The sequence below is a fragment of the Sinohyriopsis cumingii genome, chromosome 13 (genome assembly GCF_028554795.1).
Source record: "Sinohyriopsis cumingii isolate HCF-2022 chromosome 13, ASM2855479v2, whole genome shotgun sequence".
Classification (NCBI taxonomy): Eukaryota; Metazoa; Mollusca; class Bivalvia; order Unionida; family Unionidae; genus Sinohyriopsis; species Sinohyriopsis cumingii.
Window position 1 is genome coordinate 20,303,268 of NC_142973.1, and position 22,115 is coordinate 20,325,382.

At 34.3% G+C, this 22,115-nt stretch overlaps 1 protein-coding gene across 2 annotated transcripts in view; it reads right to left on the reverse strand.

Annotated features, from left to right (window-relative positions):
* Positions 1 to 3,753: 3,753 nt before the first annotated feature.
* The window catches only part of LOC149785020 (recombining binding protein suppressor of hairless-like), a 73,982-nt gene continuing 55,620 nt past the window's right edge, over positions 3,754 to 22,115 (reverse strand). For both annotated transcript variants that reach the window (XM_089978718.1, XM_089978717.1), the window contains exons 8-14: positions 17,568 to 17,705; positions 15,951 to 16,063; positions 14,141 to 14,281; positions 12,807 to 12,962; positions 11,191 to 11,294; positions 8,329 to 8,410; positions 3,754 to 7,452 (exon numbers count right to left, since the gene is read on the reverse strand). In XM_089978718.1, the coding sequence (XP_089834844.1) occupies positions 7,288 to 7,452; positions 8,329 to 8,410; positions 11,191 to 11,294; positions 12,807 to 12,962; positions 14,141 to 14,281; positions 15,951 to 16,063; positions 17,568 to 17,705 (899 nt within the window). In that variant the 3' untranslated portion in view covers positions 3,754 to 7,287. The remainder of the gene's footprint in view (positions 7,453 to 8,328; positions 8,411 to 11,190; positions 11,295 to 12,806; positions 12,963 to 14,140; positions 14,282 to 15,950; positions 16,064 to 17,567; positions 17,706 to 22,115) is intronic.

Genomic DNA, 22,115 nt, shown 5'->3' on the forward strand with positions numbered 1-22,115 from the left:
CTATGACTGATTGAAGCCATGTTTTAACCCAATTGCACAATTTCATTATTCAGCACTGCTATGACTGATTGAAGCTATGTTTTAACCCAACTGCACACGATTTAATTATTCAGCACTGCTATGACTGATTGAAGCCATGTTTTAACCCAACTGCACATGATTTCATTATTCAGCACTGCCATAACTGATTGAAGCCATGTTTTAACCCAACTGCACGATTTAATTATTCAGCACGGCTATGACTGATTGAAGCCATGTTTTAACCCAATTGCACGATTTAATTATTCAGCACTGCTATGACTGATTGAAGCCTGTTTTAACCCAACTGCACATGATTTAATTATTCAGCACTGCCAGGACTGATTGAAGCAATGTTTTAACCCAACTGCACATGATTTCATTATTCAGCACTGCTATGACTGATTGAAGCCATGTTTTAACCCAACTGCACAATTTCATTATTCAGCACTGCTATGACTGATTGAAGCTATGTTTTAACCCAACTGCACATGATTTAATTATTCAGCACTGCTATGACTGAAGCCATGTTTTAACCCAACTGCACATGATTTAATTATTCAGCACTGCCATGACTGATTGAAGCCATGTTTTAACCCAACTGCACATGATTTAATTATTCAGCACTGCTATGACTGATTGAAGCCATGTTTTAACCCAATTGCACAATTTCATTATTCAGCACTGCTATGACTGATTGAAGCTATGTTTTAACCCAACTGCACATGATTTAATTATTCAGCACTGCTATGACTGATTGATGCCATGTTTTAACCCAACTGCACATGATTTAATTATTCAGCACTGCTATGACTGATTGAAGCCATGTTTTAACCCAATTGCATGATTTAATTATTCAGCACTGCTATGACTGATTGAAGACATGTTTTAACCCAATTGCACAATTTCATTATTCAGCACTGCTATGACTGATTGAAGCCATGTTTTAACCCAATTGCACGATTTAATTCTTCAGCACTGCTATGACTGATTGAAGCCATGTTTTAACCCAATTGCATGATTTCATTATTCAGCACTGCTATGACTGATTGAAGCCATGTTTTAACCCAACTGCACGATTTAATTATTCAGCACTGCCATGACTGATTGAAGCCATGTTTTAACCCAACTGCACATGATTTCATTATTTAGCACTGCTATGACTGACTGAAGCCATGTTTTAACCCAATCGCACGATTTCATTATTCAGCACTACTATGACTGATTGAAGCCATGTTTTAACCCAATTGCACGATTTAATTATTCAGCACGGCTATGACTGATTGAAGCCATGTTTTAACCCAATTGCACGATTTAATTATTCAGCACTGCTATGACTGATTGAAGCCATGTTTTAACCCAATTGCACGATTTAATTATTCAGCACTGCTATGACTGATTGAAGCCATGTTTTAACCCAATTGCATGATTTCATTATTCAGCACTGCTATGACTGATTGAAGCCATGTTTTAACCCAACTGCACGATTTAATTATTCAGCACTGCCATGACTGACTGAAGCCATGTTTTAACCCAACTGCACATGATTTCATTATTTAGCACTGCTATGACTGACTGAAGCCATGTTTTAACCCAATCGCACGATTTCATTATTCAGCACTACTATGACTGATTGAAGCCATGTTTTAACCCAATTGCACGATTTAATTATTCAGCACGGCTATGACTGATTGAAGCCATGTTTTAACCCAATTGCAGAATTTCATTATTCAGCAGTGCTATGACTGATTGAAGCCATGTTTTAACCCAACTGCACATGATTTAATTATTCAGCATTGCTATGACTGACTGAAGCCATGTTTTAACCCAATCGCACGATTTCATTATTCAGCACTGCTATGACTGATTGAAGCTATGTTTTAACCCAACTGCACATGATTTAATTATTCAGCACTGCCATGACTGATTGAAGCCATGTTTTAACCCAATTGCACATGATTTCATTATTCAGCACTGCTATGACTGACTGAAGCCATGTTTTAACCCAATCGCACGATTTCATTATTCAGCACTACTATGACTGATTGAAGCCATGTTTTAACCCAATTGCACGATTTAATTATTCAGCACGGCTATGACTGATTGAAGCCATGTTTTAACCCAATTGCACAATTTCATTATTCAGCACTGCTATGACTGATTGAAGCCATATTTTAACCCAACTGCACATGATTTAATTATTCAGCACTGCCATGACTGATTGAAGCCATGTTTTAACCCAATTGCACGATTTAATTATTCAGCACTGCTATGACTGATTGAAGCCATGTTTTAACCCAATTGCACAATTTCATTATTCAGCACTGCTATGACTGATTGAAGCCATGTTTTAACCCAACTGCACGATTTAATTATTCAGCACTGCTATGACTGATTGAAGCCATGTTTTAACCCAACTGCACATGATTTAGTTATTCAGCATTGCCATGACTGATTGAAGCCATGTTTTAACCCAACTGCACGATTTAATTATTCAGCACTGCTATGACTGATTGAAGCTATGTTTTAACCCAACTGCACATGATTTCATTATTCAACACTGGTATGACTGATTGAAGCCATGTTTTAACCCAACTGCACATGATTTAATTATTCAGCACTGCTATGACTGATTGAAGCCATGTTTTAACCCAACTGCACGATTTAATTATTCAGCACTGCTATGACTGACTGAAGCCATGTTTTAACCCAATTGCAAGATTCATTATTCAGCACGGCTATGACTGATTGAAGCCATGTTTTAACCCAATTGCACACGATTTCATTATTCAGCACTGCTATGACTGATTGAAGCCATGTTACCCGCTTGTGTGATTGTTCTTTAGAGTTTTTCTCCTCTTGCTGTTGTTGAACTAAATACTCATTCTTCTTTCTGACATTACAAAAAACTCTATATTTTTCTCCCTGAAATCATCATAGACTGGTGGTACTACCAGCAATAATTCTTGTGGCGAAGATAAGAAGTCATATAGGGCCAAAGAAAGGTCATTCTGGAAGAATACTTGGTAACATTAACATAATTGTTTAAATACGTTTAAATAAAATTATCATACAAACACGCACACATCACAATAAATGAAGCTTTAAATTCGTGTATAATTTGTGCATAGCAGACACACCTGATCAGTGTACTTAGATGATAATTACTGGGTTGATTTCCAAGAGGTGGGGGTGACTAATATGCATAAATGCTGATACTAGTGACTTTGTAGCATCATATTTTGGTGATGTGTGCATGCTCAAAATGTCACAATGGTTGGAACATGCAGGCTAAGTGATGAATGCCTTAACCCACATTTGTGTTTCCATAGAGTACAAAATAAAAAAATTATCTCACCCGTATTGAATATATATATATATATATATATATACACACACATACATAAACGAAATGTGGCCAGGATAATCTGATTGGAAGATACACAACATGCCCTGAATGAATGATTTTAAGTGACAAGATTTTCAAGATGGCCACCAGAGTGGCCATCTTGAAAACCAGGACGAATGTTTCTATAAAATTTCAGGACAATCTTCCAAGATGCTTAAGTGAAGTAGCAGTAACAAATTTGTTCTAATGAACAGGCAGGCAATGGAATGACAACTGACAACAGATCATCCCATATACACTTCTGGTCTATGACCATTAGAGCTAAAACATTCGAGAATAATGCTGGAAATGAGTTGGTCTTTAAAGAAATTGAGACAAAACCGACATGAAATTATTAATTTTTTTATTTTTTTTAAATTTTTCGAGACCTATAACTATGGACATGAGGACTCTTTATTTCATGCATATTTTTGTGTACATGATTAACATTTTGTGATTTTTTAAAATAAAAATATGTACATATTTACTTCTGAATTAAATGGACAAAGACACAGAGAGGTAACATATGAAATTGACAGTGATGCTGTACAGTCATCTACAAAAATGCTATCATGATAACTTAAAAATAAAAGCCAAACAGAAACTTGCAGACTTGAGAAAAATATTCACTTTTCTCAATGAAAGTATACAAAATTATAGAGATAAAATCATACAAAATACATTTAAAAAGTAAAACAACAATCTGAACATTACACCAATCATTGTAGCACACTGTGTTCATCATCAGGTACAATTATTTCAAATGTAAAGCTTATTAAATTAGTAACAGTATACAAGTTTTTTTATTTTGATTATACAAAATATAATTTACAGTACATACCATGTTCATCTGAAATTGTACCCTCCAGTAATATAGAATTAATATTTTTTGTAACTAATGTTATAAGGTTTTTTTCTCCACATTATTTATGGAGCAATTATATTATTTTAAAACTATCCTCAATATAAAATGAGTAAACTCTAGATTACTCTTTTTTATCACAAATGTAATATTTAAATTATTTTTCAAAAGAAAGAGCTGCAGTAGATCAAGTTTTCCCTCAATCAGTATCAGAACTGGGATGGTAAAAATGAGGGCATGATGGTGTGGGTAATATCTTTTACAATGGAATTAAGAACATACATACACTGTATGACAAGATATTTTCTGTTTGAAGGTCATAGAAAAAATTATCTTCCGTACCAGAGTTTTTGCTAGAGCTAAAGAAAAAAAAATCAAAACATAATGCTTTGTTTCAATTGACATTTGCCACTGATAATCAATTTGACACCACAAAGCTCTGATTATAAATTTTGAAATTTCCACAATTTGGCCAAATTATTTGGACCTTTGGACCTGAGGTTGATTTTACAGCTTCAAAGTCAAGAAACAAACGCCTCTATATGTAGAAATGCATATGGCTTAGATCTGCTAGGAAGTTTGTGTCACAATTACTTCAAGTTGGATTCATCATGTGTGTTTGGTTAAAACCTACATTTAGATTTATCACTAGGATGAAAAAAAAAGTACATCCTCAAGTCAAAATGCACCTTAAATACAATGGTAATCTGCAAGCCCAAGGCTAGGACTTGTGTGAAACAAGTGTGCCTTACTGCATATTTTCACAATGTGTACTTGTAGAACTTTTAAAAATGAAAATGATATTAAAGACAGCAGTGAAAGATATCTATATTTTTGTAAATTCTACCTAGTAGCTAATGGTAGTATTTACTCCTGGACTGTTTCTTTTCATAATAATAAATTACTTTACTTGTACAGTATCTGAGAAAGAAACTGATACAGGGTCACAAATAGAACATTTTCTATTATATTCACTGCAATTATTTGGTTAAAATGTATGTATGCTGCAACAACAACAACAAAAAAATAACTGCACAAATGCACATTGCAAAATAGATAAACTGCATGCAAAAAACTTGCGAGTACATGCATCAGATGCTACCATTAGAAAAATACTATGCAAGTATGGTGAAATATTGATTACTGAATTAGCACTGCCATATTGACTGGCTAGTCCTTAGTAATAATAATAATGTGGTAAACAAGAATATTCATAAAAACAACAAATTCAAACAAGATACATTCCAACAAAAAAAAGGTCCATATAATTTATTATATTATATGAGCAACAAGACAAATGAAAAAGGATGAATAAAATGCCATTTCCACATTGATATCAAGGAATGCAATTGAACTAGTCTTTCTTCATAATGAATCAGAAATTATTTTTTAAAAAAATCACATTTTAATATATGCACATCAGTTGCCAAGTTCCAGAGTTCAAAATTTTTTATCCTGGAAGGAATTAAAATGCATATTTTTCATAATTTTCCAAATGTACAGTTACTGTTAATTAATACTCAACATGTATATGATTAAAAGGCTGTTGTAAATGCAAGAAAAGATGTCATCTTACTAAAGGATAATATACTGTATGTAAATGAACACTTGTAACTTTGAAAAAATTAGGACAAAAGACATAAAATCCCTAGCAGAAACCATTCATATTCAAATATTAATTTTTTTCCAAAATGTTGATTACCTGCCCATTTCAATGAATTTTTTTTAATTTGAGATGGTTTTAGGTAATTATTATAGGAATACTGTTGTAACAGTTGCACTAAGATAATTAAAAGCACATACAGCAATGCATTCTATTCAAATCTGATTAATTTCAACAAAAGACCCTGATAAAATGTGCTTTGGACAGCCCATAAAAACTATGCTACTTAACTCGGTTTAGTTACTCATTTCCATAGAGAGTATTATTTATGAAGTACTCAGGAAAAAAAATGTTCCAAAATGCTTAATCCAAAATGGTCTGCAAATTTAAACTGAAAATAAGAAGAAAACATGGTATTTGATGTCCACGTTTTCTGCAAAACAACCTTGGTTTTGGATCACAATTTTAAGTTTACACTGTACTAAGTTAGTAGACTTGGAAGGGAAGTAACTCTTACAATTTGCATCTTGTCACTTGAATGCATGCTCAGTACTGATTATGGATGCATCTCGAAAATTAATATGCCTGAGTAATAATGTGCCATATACTTGTCAATAGTGAATATCTAAATTGGAATTCCAAATGGTCTGCCATCTTTCAACAATGTGCAAGACTTGCCATTTCAAATGATTTTTATTTGCTAGGAGCTATTTGCTAATATCCCAGATAATAACCAAAAAATAAGAGTGAACAAAATACACATATACGAGTGTTGGAAGTAAATGACCTTGCATGGCATTTCGTCACATAATGAAGAAAATATTTCAAAGGGTTAATTGGACTCAATGTAGACATGACAGAATTTATGAAGAATGAGTTAAAAATCATAAGTATAAAAATAATATCTCGTGTTTTTTTTTTCTCAAGAAAATAAATGTTTCAATCTATCATATGAAAATTTGATTTGTTCTGAAAATATAGAAACAAATCTAAAGATAGACTGAAATGTACACCTCGGTAGATTATTACATGTACATGGTGGGGGGAGGGGTAATGAATGAATCTATACTAACCTACAACAAAAAATATTGTCTATCTTACATACTGGCAATCAAATTTATGGTTTATATCACATAATTAAATTAATTCACAAACCAAATTGTTACTATGGCAACACATTTTCCTCTGACCGGAATTCAAAAATAATCACCCATTATATTCTTATCTTCTTCACCTATAGCACAATCAATCATAAATACAGACAAGTTCACTGTATTTTCAAACATCAAGGCTTTAGTTTCAATCTTAAGTTTTCTGAATTTATAAACCATCTTCATAGCACAAAAATATCTGGAGAAAAGATCACAGTTTTGAATCCTTGTTCAAAGACTCTGGATTCTGCTGCCCACAAAATCACTATGAATTGTATTGTAACTGGCCTGGGTTTGAATTTGAAATATTTGCACGAAATATATCTTCAACTTCACGACAACGCTGCCTTGGACCTGGTTCAGGCGTGTAAGTGAAAGTAAGTCCAGTCGAGTAAATCACTCCATCATTTCTCACCAACATGACTGGCACCTGACAATGAAGAATAAATCTAGGTTATTTTTAGCAACCCAACCTTTGCTTCAAACCACATTCAACAAGGCAGAGAAAGGAACACTAACAACAGTTAGAAATTGATCATGAATGCTCCTAGTGACATCAACATAAAATTTGCCCAAAACAGTACAAAAAATCATAACCCTACAGGACTCTTTCACATTTGTGAAGCGGCATACATAAATTCATTTGATCAAGTCATTTGTATGGATTCAATACAAAGGAATCAGAAGTGGCACTATTTAGCTCAACTATAGTACAAATGCAAACACTTTTTTAATGCTCAATTAAATCATTTATAAGAAATTTATCAGCTCTAATGAAATACGATTCTTTAATACAGGTTGAAATCAACTGCAAAAAAGTCTTTACTATAAATGTCTGTTCATGATCACGATTCAAAACTTGTTATTATTTAATGGTTAGGCAATTCAAATTGGACTTCCGTCTTTTCAGATATAGTCTTATCCTGTTTTGGAAATCTAGTTTCAGCTTTTTGAATCACACTAGCTCTTTAAATGCTATGTCTTGCTTTTGCAGAGTGAAAAAACAGACTTCTATCATTGTGCTGAATGTGCTGCTACTTGATGACATCATGCTCTATATGCCTCTGAAAAATCAGTCACAAAAAGTTGTCCCATCTGTTCATGTCTTGGAAGAGGTGGTGTTATTATAATTTTGTGTTTATCTATATAATGTGTATCATTTCTGAATAATCAGTTCAAAACTGTTTCTAGATTTTTGTATCGAGTTTAAAATGAAAGATTTAATCCAACCTTTCATTCAATGTTAACTTTGTCAAAACTGTGTGTAAATAAAGTTCCAGAATGGCCTACATGAGCTTATATGTACCTGAAGTGGTTGTCTGACCCATTTCCAGCCTGACCTGAATGCTGAAATGTCTGGCACAACACAAAGCATGCTGTCTTCACATCTGAAAGTAAAATATATAAATGCAAATTATGGAGTGAATATATACATTTTAGTAATTTTCGGATAGCATCAGTAAGTAAGTGTCTGTGTGTGTGTGTGTGTGCTGGTTTACAAACATGTCAGCACAATCAAGTCAATACAGTGCATATCAAGGGAAAAAAAAATGTAAATGCATAATAACTTTAGCAAGATAAAGTCTTCCAAATAAATATAAAGCACTATAAAATAAAAGATTAAAGGTAAAGATGTTAAAATCTTTAATAGGTATACTAAAAATGATAAAAGGTAAACCACCCCAATACTAAATCCTTAAAAATCTGGTGCATCATCTGCCATCTTTTAAAATGTCCAAGGTTTTCTCAAACAAACAACAACAAAAAAGACGACAAAAAGATGATCACAAGATTCCAAAACTGCATATACAGGTAAAATCAAAGAACTTGATAAATCTTAATTGAATAATATATTCTCTATAATATTTCATACAATTGTTAGTATTGCTGACGTTCTACAAATAAACATGGGTTAAAAAAATTCAAAATTTTCAGCTAATTATTAAATATCTTCACACCTACCAATTCTAAAATGATCTATCAGTATGGCAGTCAATATTTTTCCATAAGTTAGACCAATTTTAAGTAACATGAAATTTCAAGCTCTTCTATTACATACAAGAAAAACATGCATTTAACAGTTCAGAAGTGTGGTTTCATACAGTGAAATCAGTATCATATTCCGCTAAAAAGGAAAAGGATTTCAAGAGAGCTGTGCTGCAAATGAAGATCCCTCCTTAATGGACATTCCCTGGTATCATCATCTCACAATTTCTGGGGCCACAAAGGAACTATCAAGATGAGCCATGACTAGAAATTCCCAACTCTATGATTCAGTGAGGTGGCAAATTGTAGGTGTATAGTTGATCTTACCTCATGCTGAAGGTATACACCACCCATGCCCATTGGTTTGGTGCTGGTAAGACACAAAGAAGAAGCCTGCTGTCCAGCATCATTGTGAACAAATCTACCAATAGCCTTTCACACAGATGAAAAAGTGTCTCTGCTACTGGCTGATGTAGAGGACTGATAGCCTCTGGAAAAGCTGTCTGACAGAACATTTCTCATACAGAATGTGGTTGACTTGGCTACCCATCTTTGAAGAAGTTGTCTAATTCCCCCCACCCGAATCTGTGCAGTCCATGTAAAGGAAGGCATGAGGTTTTGGATTGTAAATTGAACTGTTGTTGGAAACTAGTCTAGATTTTTGTACAAACTCAGAGAGTGATGAAATTTGGGTCCGAAGGGCCTAGTAAGGTTTCCAGTTCACTAAAAAGCAAGAACTGGCAGAGTTACACGTGATGCCTTTCCAAAGGAACGAAGTCTACTGCTGCATTCAGAGTCCCGAAAAGAGGGATGTAGAAATGAGCTGACAACAATGTCTTCTTGTCCAGTCTCTTGCTAAGAGAGCAAGCATTTGTGAGCTTCTGTCAGGAAGAACACAGACTGTTCATTGACAGTAGAGAAAATTCATGCCCACATAAAGAATCTAAGGCACCAGTTCCCAACCTCAGGTCATGACCCAAATCAAGGTTGCAGGGGGTCCTCACTAGGGTTGTGGAAGGTAACTAAAAGAAACTTTTTAAAATCATAAGCCTGTGGGTTGAGAAATCTTTTGGTGGCCAATTAAGGGTAGCAGTAAAAAAAATGGGTTGGGAATCAAAGTTATACAGGACAAGGTCAGACTTTCTGAATGGCGATTAGACTTAGATAAGTCACTGCCTCCCAACAGTGAGACAGATCTCTTAGACAGGCAGATCTGTAACAGTGCCATCAACCAGTCATTGAAATACTGGAGGATAGGAACCCCTAAGGACTTTGAACAAGAAGCTATTACACCCATCACCCTAGTGATGGTTGTAATAGGAGTGTAAGCTAGGCTGAAATGAAGAGCCCAAAATTTGGAAGCTGTTTTTCAAGTGTAAATGATCTGTGGGCTGGGAAGATGGAGATCAGCTGATAAGCATCATGGAGAGCTATGCAGATCATCCAGTTGCTTGGCCTGATGGCATTCCTGACTGAGGAGATTGCCACCATCTTGAAGCACTCTTCCAGAAGGAATTTGCTCAAATGAGGAAAGACAGATGAAGAATCTTTTTAGTCGTCCTTTCTTTAAAACCAATAAAATCAAGGGATAAAATTCCCACAATTCTAATGCTCTCCACCCTCTCTACTGTGCCTTTCCTAAGGAGTAAGTACATCTCTACCCAATGAGATACCAGCTAAGACTGTTGGAACAGAATGGGGGCTTTTTGAAAGAAGCAGATGGAACAGAAACATATGTAACCTTCACTTAATGGGAAGGGGCCCATGTATTGTCTAAGAGGACATAAAAGCCTCTGAAAAAAAAAATCTGGCACCTATTAGAACATTGCGGGGAATTTCTTAGTGGCAGTGTGCAACTTTCTAGAGGTTTAAAAAAATCCCTTAAATCGTGACAAGCCCACCAAAGGGCATCTTAGCATTTTGAGGTGTGGCCCATAAAAGCTATCTAAATTTTTTACTGTAAACCATCAAATATAAGATGCATAAATGTATCCTTTAATTGTGTGTACACACCACTTGTATTCTTACGATGTTGTAAATAATGGCCAATCTATACACAACAATAACTTATGAAAAGTGTACAAAATATTACAGCTAATATTATGGCAGAATTTACCACTTTTCTCTAAATATAATGAAACTCAGGACAAAAATCATTATGTTCAACAGTACATTTATTCACCTGTACATAGTTTCTGCTTCTACTTCTCCAAACCAGACCCTCAGCATTGGCGTGAAGTTTTCTCCTGTAAGTTCTAACATGGCCACATCACCACCACCATTTAACTGTCAAAATGAAGAGAGAGAAAGATTATATAAAAAACACCAAGAATATAAAACGAATAGTAAACTAAATCTCAAAGATGAGCAAAAAATATTGAGGTATTTAGAATTCGTTTTCTGTCTTGTCCTCCACCCTGCTTGTAACAGGGAGGTTTATTACAGCAAGGGATTTGTAAAAGTGAGGTTCATTATAGCAAGGTTTTACTTAATTGATTACACCTATACAGGTTTTGGTTTTCTGACATGCTGCAGCAACCATATTATAAAGTTTACCTGCATTATACAGAAAATCAAGGTCAAAACAAACCATTTTAGCAGATGTTTCATATGAATTCCAAGTCCTATTCTTGTAAGCTGCATGAATTCAAGGCAGTACAACATAATGTTCTACAATACAATATAAACTGAAATGAAACCATGAATAGTACATAATTCACCTGCCCCATGATTAATAGATTTCTTTGTAGGTAGAGTTGGGCATAGTTTGCTCTGGCAAATAATTATGTAGTACTGAAAAAAAACTTGATGCCAGAAATGTTTATTTTCTTATTAGGCCTTTTCCATTTAAACATACATGATACCCAGGAAATGCATTAAAAAAATAAAAATACATGCCATGTTACTTTGATTTCACAGACTTTATATTAAAATGATAAGAAAATGATAAACTGCTAATATGAGTGAGTGCCCCACATTAAAAATGCATTCCCTGGGTCCCAGATGTGTTTTACTGAAACAGCCCTTAGAACTACCACAACCATAACCTTTACATCCCAAAATCTAAAGGTTTCTTTCTTACCCAAAACTGCATGCCATCCACAAAGTTTGGACAAGAAACTTACTCTGGAACAAACATAATTATGTCTTCAAGTCACAGTGATCTTGACATTCCACTTCAAGCCCTCCACAAACTTAAGTCAAGTATGTGGTCTAGAAACCATTTATTATGCTAATGCCAATTTTCTTCTCTCAGGTACAGCGAACTTGCCATTTTGACCCATATATAAATAGGCCTTTCCTTCTTACTCAAAACGTTTGTCAGCCACAAACTTTGGTGAAGGTACAAGGATGAGAATACATTTTTATCCAGAAAGTTTTCTTTTTTCAGTCAGTGACCTTAATCTTTTGAAACCAAACTCAATAGATTTCCTCCTTACCCACAGTGCAACCTATCCACAAAGTCTGGTCCAGGTGTGTTGTGCAGAACTAATGTTGTGTTGAGACCCTACTTCTACTTTCATTAACTTAACTCTGACTGTCAATTCCATAATCAGGCTTCTTCCTTACCAAGATATTTACAAAGCTTGGCATATTGTGGAGAACTCCACTTGCTGTGCAGAAACAAATAGAGATGGTCAGACAGATGTGATAACACAGTATGTTCTATCTTGTAGCAAACATAAGAAACCATCGATAACCTTTAGTACTTTACAGGTTTATGATGCCTATAAAGTTAAAAAAATCTGGAGGTTGACAAAAAACTGGAACCCACACATTTCTCAGTAGTATACATACATGCAAGCTGTTGACAGCTGGCACAGGTGTGACTGGACACTTCACTGGTCCCATTCCATCATAGAAAGTGTACTCGGCCTTGTCTGTACTTATAATTGTCCATGATGCACCATCATTTATCATCTCTTTGTTTGCTTCCTTAGGACATGGAGTGGCCTAAAATGAAAGAAAAAAAACCCCAACATTGTCTTTAATGTCTCAAGAACAACGGAAGTGAAGCTAAGCAGATGGGATTCGCTATCATTCTCTGTATTTGTAACTACTGTACCAACTTTTCCAACATGACCAATGAGGCATGTATCTAATTATGCCAGGTCTTGCATGCTTCTCTGCTGCATACTGTATGATTAGAAACCAAAAATATTCACTAAAGCATGTAAAGTAGGTCCTTGTGATCAACTTTTTGGTGTAAATTTACATTTTTAATGAATGCTGTTGTCAAAATTTGATGCCTGTTCATGAAAGAGTGTCCAAGAAACTAAGGTAAATGTTAAAATTTTATGTTGCTATGGGAACAACAACCACCACCATTCCAACCTGTGCTTTGCTGGTGAGATGAATTTCAATGTGGTCTGATACAAAGCATTTATCCAAGATAAACTCTTGTCAATTTTTATTATTGTGAACGAGCACTAATTTATTTGCATTATGGACATTAACCATGGATGAACCTTAATAGAGAATTCAATTAATATTCAAAATCCACAGTACATCTCAGAAACGATTCAAAGGATCAAAGATTATGATAATTTGGGGATAAAGATATTTTGGCTTCTCAAAGCATACTAGTCTAACCAGACCAAAGAAAATCAAAATATGAATACATATTCAAAAAACAGTAATAGATTAAACATTAAAGGCCACATGTTATGATGAACCTTATATACTCGTTTATATGACAAGTCCAACTGCAAACTGAATAGACCTAGTTCAGCCATCGCATCATGCGCTGGCAAATATGGGCCTGTGCAGTTTGTTAGGAGTACATGTAATTAGTAGAACAAACTGCACAGATGTAGGTGCATGATGCTACAGCAGATCAGGATTCTTGTTGTTTGCAGCTTGACTCGATTTGTAATAGAGTATATAGGTAATAAAATAAAGTTATACTATCACTGCCAATGAAAACTGAACTCAAGCCCCTTCCACATTTCAAACACTTCCAGCATATCTATGACAGCAGTATTAACTTATGAATTATATTCCATAATTGAGACATTTGCCAGTAAAAAAAGTCTTATGTAAACAAGAAACGGGTTTATATACAGACTAGTACGATGGAACAAATACAGATGACATGGCAATATTTTTATTGAAAGATACCAAGATCTTACCTGAAATTGAATTATTCTTTCCTGAGACAGACAGAGATACATCCTCTCTGTATCTTTCATGTAAAAGGCACACTTGTGAAGCTGTGAGACAGGATCATCTGCATCCATAATGGCTGTCTGTTTGTCTACCTTCCTGATAACCTGAAGCAGAAAACAGTAATACTGTGTTTAAGAGAATCCATCTGCACGACAAAGTGTCATGCATTCATTTAAGAATTGAACTTGATATTTTACAGTCATGAAACTTAAAAATGTATCATACATTGCATGAATGGCTACTGTAGTGATAAACATTCATGCATGGCATGAAATCAATTTTTAAACTTCATGAATCCTGTAAAATATCAAATTCAATTATTGTAAACCCCCCAAAACCAACAATGTACAGAAATTATAACAAATCTTAATAAATAAATAAATAAATAAATAAATAAATAAGAGATGTGTTGTAAAAGCACACAATATGGGCACTTGAATACTTTAGTTCTTTTCTGGTGTTATGGTGTTCTAGTTTTCCACGTTACATTACAAGATTTAAGTCAATTCAAATGTTTGTTCAAAATTGTAATTATGTTGTGATACCATGTTTCTAACATATCTTTAAATAAAACTTGAACACAACATTTTTTTGTTGGCACTGCCTGTGCTAATGTCATTACCAATAGAGAACTGACACCTTTATCTCCATGTCTGCTTATGCATGTAAGAAATAAAAAAGAACTATTAAATTTGAATGAAAGACATTTAAAATAAAGACTCTTTTTTTCACTGAAATGCTTTTAAAATCTTTTTAATGGATGGAGGGTATTATAATCTCCATGGTAATAGACCATGGGTATGAAAAGGTGACATTCTTTCCTAGGTACAAAATGTTGCCCAGTGACCTAAAAAAAATGGGTCAAGATGACCAGAACCTAACTCAGGTCATGTGACTCTCTCAAGGCTCCAGACAGGATGAACACATATTTTTTTGTGAATAATGTGGTGTTGTGAAATATGGAAAACAGTAGTAAACAATATTTACTTGTCCTTGTTACATTATAAAGACAAAATAGGGATAAAGTATTCTCTGCATGCCTCCTATATTATGGTCTTATAGTGTAGTTAAACAAAATTGTGGTTTAAGTTTTCATAGAACTGCCTTAAAATGATGCTTGTGAGAAATTGTAACTAATGCCACATTCCTTAAGGGAAGTATATACCAAACACTTTAACATCACTGAGAGCATTAACAAAAATGTGAAGTGTATTACTTGGTGATGACTGTGCATACTCAAGTAATTAATTACTAGAATTTGAAGAATATCAACCTGCCTGATATCAAATTAAACAGTTATCTGAAATACTATGTATGTTAACTGCCACTGAAACTAAAAGAAACTGCACACTGAAACTGTCACATTTTCAATGCGAATGGTGAAGTTTCAGTCTACAAAGATTATACGAGTCTGTTCATGAAGTAAATTCATTAGAATCTTGCCACTATCTTTACTATAATTTTATGTTCAATTATAATCAGCAGCAGTTTTAATAAAAACATGTATTTTTATAAAACTATTCTCTAAAGGATTAAAATCTGTAAGAAATGAACACCTGCCTTATTTATCACATATTTATATTATTATCTTTATTACTGTAAAAACAGTGTCTAACAAAACTGACCAACATTTGAATAAATCCAAATGATGAAGCGCTATATAAAGCATACTGTTAATGCCCACACAAATGAACTGAAGGACTATCTGACAGAAGCCATTTTTATTGCCTGTCTTTAAGGCAGAACGGAGCATAAACCACATATTCAACTTACCAATCTCGGAAGGGCCATACCCGTTACTGAACACACTAGTTTGACTGTAGACCCGTAATGAATATATCCATCTCTAACAGTAAATTCCTCAGACTCTCCCTCATTGTCATCAACTGAAATGCATGAAAAATAACAAGACAATAATTTCAGACATAATGTTGTTGTTGTGGGTTTTAACGCCATTTTCCAGCACACGATAGGCTATACATGGTAACCAGTATTAATGGTGGAGGAAGAACCCGGGAAAACCACGGAAAGAACCACCGACCCACGAGAAGCTACTGGCAAGCTTTCTCACATACCCACATTGGCCGAATCTGAGATTCGAACCCACGCAGAGGTGAGATGACAGCGATCCGTAACGGAGAGCCCTTTAGACCACTCGGCCAAATGGAGCCCCCTTTCAGATACAATAAGAATAACAATCTTCTATTAATCGGCTAAGAATATATGTCAACAGGGCACAAGGAATGTCAGTGATCAATTTCTTTTATTTCAATATTAAATACACCGTAACTGTCATTAATTTTGTTTAAACTTTATAAAAGCAAACAAACAAAAGAATGCAACACGATATTAATTCTTATACCTTTCTAGGCAAAATCGTTCTTTACCCAGTTTTCAGTGTTTTTCTTTTATGCTGAAAAGTGCTGGCTAATGAATATAGAAAGCTATATGCTATCACAGAGTGTTGAAAATAGTCACGTTATGTTTGCTCCTAACAATAAAACTGGTGTTTGTGTGTGTGATTTAAATTTTTAATATAGCTTTAACAATTTTACAGTCATAACGCTACAATGTCTGCACTGTGGCAGTGAATAGTAATTTCTAGCACTGGGGGCATCACGCCACAGACATTCAGCATCATGTCACATCCAGTTACATTATCTTAACAAAAGGCCGTCCAGTCCTAATATTAACCTTTTAATGCTGAGTGCCTAGTGTGGCAGCAGTTAATACCATTTTTACAAGTCTTTGGTATGACTTGGCCAGAGTTCAAACCTGTGATTCCCGCATCCAAGGCAGACGCTCTAACTACTAGGCCACCGGAGTGGTCAATAAGAATGGAGAGCACTACTGAGTGTGTGTGCAATGTACTAGCCAAAGATTAACCCTGGGCATTGTTTACAATGATGGGAACTTGATCCTACCTATGTGACTCACCAGCTTAAGCATAAGCCTTTCAGATTCTCAACATAAAATGGAAATTTAAATGGCTAGCATTCCAAATGATAGTAAACATTTTCTGTCAACATTTCTGCAAAACTGACTCTTCCTGGTTGATTAACTTTGATTCCAAAAATTGCCTGTACATCATCATCAGAACATGGCTTTAACTTACTTATTTTGATTTGTGACTTCATCAGTTCCAACTTCAGAAGCATGTGGACAATTACACATGGTATAAAGTCACGACCACAACATCTGCTTATCATAAACTCTCAATTTCCTGTGAATCAACAAATGTGCAAAAATGTTCAAGTTCATATCTTTTTCTACTGGACAATATTATACACAAGTGGACAATTTTTATATTACATCAGAATATTATAAGAACCATGGCATTTACAAATTGGAGTGTTCTTTTAGTCTGCGGAAGAAAACAAATACACTTACGCAAGTGGATGGTGAAAGCTCCCCACTGAGTCGAACTGGCATGAAAGTTTCCATTCTCTACATGGAGGTATCTTGTACTAACTGTCTGAGAACGAAGTCTATTGAATAGTGCTACTTTGGTCCCTGATGCAATACATACTGAAAGAAATTTATCCATCATCAAAACTGAATATTTACCTAAATCATGCAGAGGATGATTTTTTTTCTCTCTGTCAATTAGAGAGTCCTGACCTAGTATTAATAAAACAATAGTATATAAATCATGACCAGATATCCCACGAACACACTTAAAACAGTGTCAGGCATGAACTAATTTTTTTGTTACTCTGGAAAATACCTCCTGAAATTGAACCTTATTTGTTGAATGTGAAAAAAATCACAATCAAAACTGGTAAATGAAATCTTGATAGATTGCTGATTTCATTGTCAAAAATGATTGTTAATATCTGGAAATTTCAATCAATCAATTTTCAACTTTAAACAGGAAGTCAATTATTTTATTTTTCTTTGCAAACAACATTCCATGTACACTGCAAATAACATCAGTCGATGACATTTTGATACAAAAAATGACACCAATACCTGCTGGTGGCGACCCTTTGATATGTTTGTGAAGTAAAATTTGTGTTTTAGTTCTGTATTTTAATTTAGTTTCTGTGTAATCATCATAAATACAATATGCCCTCTTGTATCTATGTGTGAAAAATATAATTTCTACCGTAATATCTATGTCTGATCACATTTCTATGTGAACGTAAGTGCTGTGTTTTGATCCCCCACTTGTGGAAGTATTTTGTTGTATTACTGCACTGATTTAGAAGACCTGCTTTGTATTGTCATGATAATTATGTACCAAATCAGAGAAAGTGGGAGGAATAAAAGAAAAGTTAAAAGGCATGGAAGTAAAACCTGCACAGAAGCTAGCAGTCATGGTCATAGGTCAACTCATTTCAACTGAACATCGTTATAGATATTGTTGTGTACTTGATATTATAATATACCTTAAATTAGCCGATGATGCAACCAAGCAAAATGAGTACTTGGTGAAAAGAAAGCTTCGTTTCACAAATATAGTTAATTATGGAGATGAGTTCTAGAGTTAGTGGTGAAATTAACATTCCTGAATTTATCACTCAGAGAATTCCTCAAGAATGAGAAGTTGTTTCACTATTACATGTCATAAAGTTATGGAATTAATATTTTACTAATAGAACAATTTTAAAAAAGACTTTTGATGTTGAGAATTGTTTCACAGAATAAATGTCCCTGGTTTGTGGAGACAAAAAAAGGAATTTTGTTTTATTGCAAATCAACAACAGCAAAAAGCAGTGACATAATACACAATGTTTTGTGGGTGCATGTGATGGTTGTTGAAATGTCTTGGGAGTAATGTTGTCAACAATCTTTAAGAGTTTGGGTATCTTGCAAATAAATATAGTTTGCACAGAAACGTTAAAAACTTCTTTAGTTAAAGCTCTTCACTGACAATTTTTATTAACGAGATTATGTGTGATGTGATGTGATTTTGATTTTTAATGTAGCTTTAACAATTTTTCAGTCATATCGCTACGATGTCTGCAATGTGCCAGTTTATAGTGATGTCTAGCACTGGGGCATCATGCTGCAGACATGTAGCATGATGTCCCACCCAGTCACATTATCCCGACACCAGGCCGACCAGTCCTAACACTATCCTCTTAATGCTGAACACCAAGCGAGGCAGCTGTTAATACCATGTTTGTAAGTCTCTGGTATGACTCGGCCAGGGGATCGAACCCACGACCTCCTACATCCGAGGCGGATGCCCTAACCACTAGGCCACCAGAGCGGTCTTTAACAAGATTAAAAAAGTATTCAGCCATTAACAGCCATTATATTTCCCCCATGTCCAGTAGGGATGGCAAGCCCTTCTTGATTTTTTGGCATTATGCTGACATGATGTACAAGTAATATTACTGTGTGATAATACATGTACCTTACTGGTCTGTATGAATGTAAAAAATATATGCCCCAACAATTTAAAAACTAAACAATCCATTTCATCAGCAATGTCCAGCTGTGCTCCTCTATGAAGTCAACAAGGCCAAAAATCAAAGATTTTGGTTGATCGCCAGACCAACCACTTTATGCGCTGACCCTAACACTTTTTTTTATCACAGGGTAATAAAAATTAATACCCCCCAAAAAAACACAAATTTTAAAAAAATTCCCAAATTGATTTGTTCATCTAACTGAACATTTGCCCAGTACTTGAAGTGTTCAGTATATTTTACATGCTAGGCATTATAATATATATATAATGTTACAAAAATGAAACAAAAAAATTAAACCCTCAACAGCTTTAAAATCCTACCTTTGCTTTTATATTGCTTTGCTATGTGCATATTTTCTAATTTTCATATTATGTGCATATGTTATGTGCATATTTTCTAATTTTCCCAACATCAGCATTTAAATAAAGTTAATTAGAGACTTCTTAGTCAATGGATAGAATGGAAACAGAAGACTTTGCTTGGCCAAGAGTAATCAGTCAGTACATACCATGTGTAAACATACATTCCAGTTCTTCTTTAAAAATAATGATTAGGTTTTACCTCATTCGTATTTGTACCACATTCTATTGGATTTGTTCCTAATGATTTTTTTAATATTTTCTTTTATGTGGTCAATAAGTACATGTTATTTTCTTTATCGATACAAGTGATCAAAGAGGTGTAATCCATATATAGACAAGAATGTTCAATCAATATTTATACATAATTGTATATCAAGGGCACAACTGTTGTAATGTACCAGACAACTCATCATTTTGAGCTAAGGAACCAGTCTGCATATGGTGGGATATTAAATACTGTATTTAAAAGAATGATGGCTGCTAAACGGCTGAAAATAATTACCGGAGAAAAACTTTAAATTTTTCAATATAAGATGATATATGGACAAATTGTTCACTGTAGTGGGCTTGAACTTAAAACAAAACTTTTCATTTCACTGCTAATGATGCATTGGTACTACTAATGTCACGGGGCGATTACACAGGTTGGACTGTGATAGTTTGCTCTGTGAAGATAAATGTTCAATAAAAAAACAACCAAACAAAAAATAAGCTGTTTTATTATTTAAAGTCTTGGATATGCATGTACATTTGTATTGCCAGACTTACCATGACATTATGGCAATTTGACAAAATAATAACATTGCAGTTTATATGAATCATATCATTGGTCTGTGCCCATACAAAACCATTATACAATAATTAAAAAATGAATACATCTAAAATGCTGAAAAAAATTCCAACTACCTGAAGGTTGTTATCAATCCATTTTGAGCTTTTTTACTTTGACACCAATTTAAATTTCAACATGCTGTTCATTCCACTAATTATGGCAAGTCCTTATTGCTGCACATCTCTTTAGGTTATAATTATTGGATTTGTCAGGCAGTAAATCATTGTTTTATGACAGCCATCCAAACCAGCTGAGTTTTTTTTTACACACTACAGATAGTTGAAAGAACATGGTCAGAGACAATTGTGACAAGCATACATTTATTCAATTTTGGAAGACGACACTCAGGACATGTTAAATTTCTACATGCTGAAGACATTTATTTCATTGAGGATTTCAAATGTATACAGTTACGCTTTCTCAGTAAACTGAATGCCAATGTGCACTCTCTTTCTGAACAGCTGGGCATCATGACTGCATATAGTCATCATGCCCTCAATGCAGACAATAAAACTTTGGAATGCCTTTGACATTTTGCTTGAAAATTTTATTTAATTTATTTTACTAATTGTCAGTTAAATTTATATCAATGTTATCTCTCTACTGTTGAACATAAAAAGAGCAATCTATATACTGCATGCCATAATTACAGGAAACTTCTGAAAAATGTGCATTTATTTTTGCTACTTACCTGGATCTGTAGTTCAAATTCCAATAAAAAATTCGGTAAATTCATGTGGATTAGCACAACAGTATAGACACAAAACAAACTCATAAATTATTTATACATAAAAGTCACTTTAACTAGTCTACATGTCTTTCACTGAATGTTCGTAAAATCTATAAAGGATAAATGCTGTATTACATCAATGTCAAATTCTTCTTTCAAAACTTGTAAAGTGCTATTGACTTACCCTTTTCCTGATACAAGATGTTTTCAAGTTTAACAAAATCCCTTTTCTCTAACATTTTTCAGTCCATTAACATCCAAAGATCATATCAGTAAAGCACCTTTCACTTAATATTTGGTGCCATTTTTCAATATGGACTGGTCCACTAATTGCGTATAAAAATATAATGAATCTGTGATACGGTTTCATATTCAAGAAACCCATATGTTGTCTTGGAAATGTTTCATGCACAGTTACTATAAACAGAAAAGAAGGAAATTAGATGGAGGTCTCACAATGAATAAATGCACAGGAGCCAATAGTCACATGACAAGAGCCTCATACTGTACTTCCTCTATGTCTCACTTCTCCTGACGTCTTTGATCTGAAACTGGAAACGTGGGTTTTTTTCCTGCTTTTTATTGAACAGA